Below are 7,756 nucleotides of genomic sequence, written 5' to 3' on the forward strand. Positions count from 1 at the left end.
GCATTCTGTCAATCTTGCAAATCCGATAGCAATTTGTGCACTTGTTGGATCTTAGGACTTCCCTTTTCTCTTTGCTTCCTTTTTTCTTATCTCTTCCTAGGGGCCTTGCAAAAGAAGAAGTTGGGGTCAATTCATCAACAGTTTCATTGACACCTTCATTGACATCATTTGTCGGTGCAACTTCAAGTTGAAATAATATTTCCCATTGTTGGTCCACATCGGTTCCCCACCTTGGACAATCCTTGAGGATGTCCCAATCATGATGCAACTTAAAAGGTTGTCATTTTGCTGTTACTCTTGTCTTGTAAATTGTCATTGCTTTGTCACCATATGCAAACAATACATAAAAACAATTAGTTGCAAAATAATATTATGTACATGACAAATAAAATATTAACAAAGAAACTCACAATTTCTACGGCGCTCATTCCACTAGCCATGTCAACCACGGCTCTCTCCAAGCTTCCCTTTCATAAAATGCACGTTTTGTTAATAACCTTCCACCAATCGTAAACATCACCACCTTCCCTTCTACTGGCGTTGAAGTTTTCATGGAACTTATCAACGATTTTACCCCACAAAACCTTTTTATTTTGATTCGTGCCAACGACACCATCTTCACTAATAGAAATCCATGCCAAACATAAAGCAACATCTTCCTCACAGGTCCAATTCCGACCTCTAACATGCTCTTTTGCCATCTTGAAAAATTTGGAAATGGGAAGAAATGGTAGAAAGAAAAATTGGAAGAATTGTAGGAAAAAAGTGAGTTTTGTGTGGATGTTTGAACAAAATACATAGGTATTTATAGAGTTTTTTGGTGAATTTTGAGTTAAATAATTTTTTTAATTATTTTAGTTGTTGGATTTAAATTTGGGCATTTAGATTTTTTTTTTTTTTTTACCGTTAGATTTGATTATATTCAATCTCAGCCGTTGGATTCAATAAATATATAAATATAAAACTAAAAAAAAAAAATTTGAATCTAGGCTGTTGGTGATCCAACGGCCTGTTGATTCCATCTATTCGATCAAAAGAGCCATTGGCTCGCCTGGGGAACGTGGTCGACATGCCCACGTGGGTGGGGCCCAGTCAGTCTAAGTGCTCGCGCGTTGTGCGCGTTTGGCGAGTGGGGGGGGGGGGCGTTTGGCGCACAACCGCCCGAATTCAATCACACAGGTGGGGCCCATACCGAATCCTGGGCTATTTTCTAGGTGGAATTTGGCTATTAGGTTTTAACCCACGCATTTAGCTTGGGTTGGATTGGGTTTGAGGGGGGGGTAAGGGGGAATAAAAGCTAAAATTTAGCTTTTAGCCCAGGGTTGGAGAAAGCCTTAGGGAAGCACTCTAGAGGAGCTTTTACGACCTAAATGTAGTTGGGTTTTCTTCCCTTATAAAGTTATAAGCGTTGTTAGTTGTCAAAATAACAGTTTTACTTATTTTAGAAGTAGTTTCAAACATGCATAAGCTTTTATTTTTTAATTTTTTGTAACAACTTAAGACTACAAACATGCTTAAGTTGTTTGTCCATAAAATAAAATAATTTTCTAACAAAAAATAAATAAATAAAATAATTCATATTTACAGACAAAAAAATAAAAGTTATATTTTGGTTTTTTTTTTTATATTTTATTTTATTTTAAAATTTTAATATTTTAATATAAGTCAATTTGACGACCTGAGGCGGCGGCAGAGAGAAAAAGTACAAGGAAGGGAGGCAGCGTGTTCAGGTCGGTTTCTAATTGCCACATCCTTTCCCACGCACCGTCTTCCGTCGCCCGACACGTGTCCCCAACCAAAACTACGCCCCCGCCTGCCGTTTTGCTTCAAAACTGCGCGAAAGCTCTCCCAAACTCTCCAAACCCCATAAAGAGGAAGAAGCGCAGAATTTATAGGCTCTCTCTCGCTCTTGTCAAAGGATCAATCTTTTATTCGATGCCTTATGCTCGAAGATAATCTCATTCAATTACCATTTTATCCACGCCACAATCGATCTCTTCAGGTACGCTTTCCGCTTGCCTTTGAATGTTATTGTATCAAATTGCCCCCGAAATGTCTCTCGGATTTCCGATTTTTAGGGTTTTAACGCTTAAGCAATTTCTGATTTCAATCAGGTTTTCTTGAATTTTTCTCTTCACGTTATTGGGTTTTCGATTTTGTTCACTTTTTTTATTTTTTTTATTTTATTGTTTTGGTTTTAATTTATAGAATTTTCGCGGTAATTAAGAAAGGAGTTGATTTTGTACACAAGCAGGAAAATTTGATTAATTTTTATTTTATTTGGGAGATTTCGGATTCAGGGGTTTTGTTAAAGTTGAATTTTGATCATATTTTTGTTAATTTTGTATTGTTGTAGGGATAGTAAGCTAATGGCAACTGCAACTATGGCTACCGCAGCCGGTGCAGCTGCTCTTTTGTATTATACATTGAATCGTAAGTTACAGTCCCCTACATCGGATGGTGATGATGACGAAAATGGGGGTGGTGGTGTGCCCAATCATGCTCCTTTGGGAATTGAACGCGTTTCGCATAGGTTAATTCAAGCCCCGGCTACATGGCTGGAGACCATTTCGACTTTGTCAGAGACTCTTAGGTTTACTTACTCCGAGACTTTGGGGAAGTGGCCTATAGGGGATTTGGCATTTGGGATTAGCTTTCTTCTAAAGAGGCAGGTAAAATGTTTTCATGGACATAGTTTCTTTACTGTGTCGGTTTCAGTGTTTGCATTGATTTTGCGATCATTGCATGTGGGTTTTGCTTTATGTGCTGAATACAGTGGTTACACTGATTTTATAACTATCGCATGCGGGATTTGTGTCACTTAGATGGTTGCTTTCATTGTGGTGAGATTTTAGTATTAAGATTCATGATAGACGGATGTTGCTTTTACAAAAATCATTAGTATCTTATATCTGAATATATTACTCAATCTAGAGATGGAAAACTGGGCGGTTGAATTATGAAAAGCATCCTTCTAACTGAGTGTTAAAAACAGAATGGTGAAAAATGTGACATTATACTCTGCAGCTTTCACAAAAAATTTGGGAAGTTTACCTATCATTAGCACTTCTTTGGCATAATAACAGAACCAAGACAGGAATTATCCAAAAGTGTGTGCCATTCTGGAGATAAATAGATTCACAAAAAAAGAAAAAATGTTACATGACATACTATCCTTCTTGTATTTATTGTTTGATTATATGAGCCCTTATCTGGTATATATACCAAGTAGTCATTTTTCTTCTTTGGTTTGGTTGGAAGAGTGATATTTGATAATAGCTCGTCTGCATGGTGCAGGGAAACTTACACGTTCATGGTGTATTTGGTGGAATAGACAGTCAACAGCTAAAAGGATCTCAAATAATTGCTGAACTCAAATACCTCTTAAACTTATTGACACTGTGTTGGCATTTTTCGAAGAAACCTTTTCCATTGTTTTTAGAGGAGACAGGCTACTCAGAAGAGAACGTTCTTCTGCAGGAACCCAAAGCAGGAGTAGGTTACATTACTTACATATTGTTACTGTTGTAGTGATCGTTGGTCAGTGTCTTTATTCACTATTTACTGTCAATGGCATAAAAAATTAATTAGCACTATCCATTAATATCAAATTCTGTATTTACTGTGTTTTGCAGATCTTGAAGCCTGCTTTTACAATTCTTGTTGATCATAATGAGAAGTGTTTTCTGTTGCTGATTCGTGGAACCCATAGTATTAAGGACACTCTGACGGCTGCAACGGGAGCCATTGTACCATTCCATCACAGTGTTGTACATGAGGGAGGAGTCAGTAATTTAGTTTTGGGTTATGCACATTGTGGAATGGTTGCAGCTGCTCGATGGATTGCAAAGCTTGCAAAACCTTGCCTACTAAAAGCACTTGAAGAATATCCTGACTATGAACTTAAGGTAGTGGCATGAAGTGTGGATGTTCTCTATTTTACTACTCATCTTCATTGGCTAATTAGCAGATATTGTTATGTTGTTGATCTAAACGATTCTGATGTGGTAGTTTCTAGAAAGTATACTTTTTCAGTAGACATCTTGGATCTGATACCTTCCAGTATCATTTTTATTGATTTTTTTTATTTTTTTTATTTTGCATATCTATAACTGTGGCCCTGTAGCAGCTTTGCTGCTACAGGTGATGGGTGGGGCTTTATGGATTATCAGATTAGTTATTTCAGCAGTCTTCTCCTGTTAACTGTATTATGAATTACACATACCGTATGACTACCAACAGTTTTTTCTTGGAACTTGATCGAACTTACAATATTTTAAGTAGATTCGTGTAACATATTGTTCAAATGTTTCGTCTTAAACCATTTGGTGGCTTCGAACAATATTATGGTCCACAAGATCAAAACATGTATAACATAATTGTTTCTGACAGATTGTAGGGCATTCTTTGGGTGGAGGCACTGCAGCACTTCTAACATATATATTGCGAGAGCAGAAAGAACTTTCAACAACCACCTGTGTGACATTTGCTCCAGGTTTGTGTTCATTAGATGCCATGGCCTAATATGAATTTCAGTGCTGTGCATCAGCTCGGGTTTCTTTTTTTGTATTCTCAACACCAAAAAACCCTTTTAGTTCTGTCTTGTATTATTTTGTTCTGAATCTGGATTTTTGTTTAGTTTAGCATTATGTAACCGTTTTTTGTTCGGTTAAGTATTTCTATTAGCACTAACTACGTATAACAACGCAGCTGCCTGTATGACGTGGGAATTGGCAGAATCAGGAGGTCGTTTTATTACATCCGTTGTCAATGGAGCTGACTTAGTGCCCACGTTCTCTGCTGCGTCAGTGGATGATTTGCGTGCTGAGGTTATGTTCTTAAACTCTGTTATTGAGTACTCCTTGGGAGATTGCTATCTTTGTTGTTGTGGGGCTAATGATACTTATCTCGTTGACTAAATATGCTGATTTTGAATAGGGACGACACTTCTTGAATAGGGTCATAACTAGTATATTCTCCCTATAAATTGACTTGGACAAAGTTTGTAGTACTCAGATTGTTTTTGTTGCTGCTGAGTGCTGATAAAGCTTTTCATTTTACGGTACATTGTTTGTTCTTCTAAATGGTTTGTGTTATTACTGGTGATTTTAGTCCGATTATGACAATGAAGTTGAATAAAAAGCGAGCAGGAAAAGCTCGTACTCTAGCGCCATCTCTGTATGCTCTTTTCTCATTTCTCTTTAAGTGATTGTAATATTTCCTTCCAGTAAATAAATGGGCTTTCGACAAGGATTAATGATATTTGTTGAATATGCCCAATATTGTTTTTTTCCATGATAGCTTGTTATTTTCGATAAATTTTCTCTGTACAGCCATTCAGTGCTGGTTCTCTGGCTTGTTGGTGCTTGAAAAACTTGCATGCTTTCTGTAGTTTCATTGAGACATTGCAAATGCTTATGATATTCCTTTTATGGTTCTACTATGTCTCTTTCTAATGTATTGTTTTATAAAATTTTGTATCTTTTTACAGGTTACGGCGTCTGCTTGGATAAATGACTTGAGAAATCAGATTGAGCAGACAAGAATTCTTAGCACTGTCTATCGTTCTGCTTCAGCTTTGGGATCACGGCTTCCCTCCATTGCCAGTGCAAAAGCAAAAGTTGCTGGGGCGGGGGCGATTCTACGCCCTGTTTCCAATGGTACACAGGTAACCTTTTTTCTTTTTAATGTAGTTTTGTTTCGCATTGTGTTCTTGTCCTTTCACAACCTGCTTGTAATCAACCAAATACCACTTCTAATATGTGTCATGTCTTGTGACATTCTTGTTATAGAAGCTTTCAACTGTGTAATTCGGCAGTTGGAACTTGGAATCTGTATTCCTCTTCTACTTAATCATTTGATTAGCTTGTGAAACTTTCTGACTTCACAGGTTGTTATGAGAAGAGCCCAGAGCATGGCTCAGGCAGCATGGACTCGTCCTTCCCTTGGCTTGTCATCATGGTCGTGCATGGCTCCTCGTCACCGAGCCTCAGCTGCTCATTCAAACTCAAATGATGAAGGAAGTTCTGGAGGATCCTATGGTGGCAACACAGAGACTTCTGACCCTCTTCTTACACCCCCCAAGAGAACCACAAGCTCAACTGCCATTGAAACCATTGACCTTCCTGTATCTTCATCTGTAGGAATGGAATGGACATCAGAGATTGATTGTTCTTATTCTGATAGAATGCATCAAGATGCTGATGGTGATGTCGGTGATGAGCATGAGGGGCTCACAGACCATGATAGACATGAAGACCGGATGACTGAAGTTGAATTGTGGCAACAACTTGAGCATGAGCTTTATGATAGAACAGAAGGTGAGGATGGCGATGTGGTAAATGAAATAAGGAATGCAGAAAATGAAATAAGGGAAGAAGAAGAAGCCGCAATTGCAGAGGCAAGTGATGGTCGGCCAGAGAGCTCTGCTCCTGACATGAAGGAAGCACATAGATTTTTTCCTGCAGGGAAAATCATGCATATTGTTACCGTTCACCATGGTGGTGCTGATAGTGAAAGCGGTGGCCCTAGCTTGAGTGGATCAGGCAATGAGCAGCCAGAAGAGACAAGGGTTGGTATTTTCCTTACTTCAAGATCTCTGTACAGTAAGCTGAGGTTGTCACAAACCATGATTAGTGATCACTTCATGCCGGTATATAGAAGGCAGATTGAGAAGTTAATTAAAGAACTTGAGGAAGAAATGGCTTCCAACGGAGAGGTGGTATTATAGGGAGATAAACATTGGAATAACAATTTGTCTATACACTCTGCACCGGACTTGGATTTTTACCTCCATCAATTTTGAATCTGAGCTGCATAGAGACGGTAATCCTCCTTCATTTGCTTTGCTGCAATTTGGGAAGAATGGTGATGGCTTTGATGCCGCGAATTTCAAATCGAGGAACCTGGTGGATGAACCTGTATGCAGTTTCAAAAATCCTCGTCTTCTGTAAATTGGTTGAGGTGCTACACTTGATTTCTCTGTTTTTTCTTTTTCCTTCATTAAACTAAGGTGGTAGGCGACTTTTAACATCTCTCTGTTTGTTGAACTTGTGGGTTAAACTCTCTGCTTTTTGTGCGCCCTGATCGACATTAGTTTCTTCAGTTGTAAGAGAGAGGGTTCCATGGCACGGGTAAGTTTTTCTTCACATGGCATTATGCGATTGGCATGAGATGCCACGACGGCTGTGTGCCGTGCCATGGAAATTACTCTCTAGCTTTTAAGGCAACGCACTCAGAGTTTCCCATCTTAATTTTGTTAGAGAAATTTTAAACATCTTATGACATCAGTATGCAAATATGGGAATGTAAGTTTTGGTTTTTTTATTTTATTTCTATGTTGCCAAAATTTGCTGATTTTCTATTAAATTTTCCCTTTAAACATTTATGGATGATTGACAATAGTAATGTTATTTAAACACATAAAACTCGATAAATCATAAATTAGATACTTTGTGCACTAATCAAACAAAAGTTATTTTCTTGTAAAGCTAAATTATCGAGGTATGCGGAATTGGAGTTCCACGTCGAATGCAACTCTTTGCGGCTCAAATATCATGCCAACTTGCATCATAATTTAATTAATTAATTAAATAACTAGCTTTGTTTGCTTTTGGTGTTATATCTAATAAAGGTTCATATATTAATGAATACAAGGCCAACCTTGACTATATATAATAATGCACATAGATTTACCACTTGTCCAAGGAACTTACTATGAACACTACCACGATTTTGAACTTGTGCTATGTAACTC

The 7,756-nt window shown here is 37.9% G+C and overlaps 1 protein-coding gene across 1 annotated transcript; it reads left to right on the plus strand.

Annotated features, from left to right (window-relative positions):
- The first annotated feature begins 1,685 nt into the window (after positions 1-1,685).
- Positions 1,686-7,326, plus strand: LOC137739469 (uncharacterized). Its single transcript, XM_068479043.2, has 8 exons — positions 1,686-2,002; positions 2,357-2,672; positions 3,298-3,495; positions 3,636-3,908; positions 4,393-4,495; positions 4,711-4,829; positions 5,492-5,668; positions 5,891-7,326. The coding sequence occupies exons 2-8, from the start codon at positions 2,370-2,372 to the stop codon at positions 6,728-6,730; spliced, it is 2,013 nt and encodes a 670-aa protein (XP_068335144.2). The 5' UTR covers positions 1,686-2,002; positions 2,357-2,369; the 3' UTR covers positions 6,731-7,326.
- Positions 7,327-7,756: the final 430 nt, after the last annotated feature.

This window comes from Pyrus communis, chromosome 9 (genome assembly GCF_041283825.1).
Source record: "Pyrus communis isolate YQ-2024b chromosome 9, ASM4128382v1, whole genome shotgun sequence".
Lineage (NCBI taxonomy): Eukaryota > Viridiplantae > Streptophyta > Magnoliopsida > Rosales > Rosaceae > Pyrus > Pyrus communis.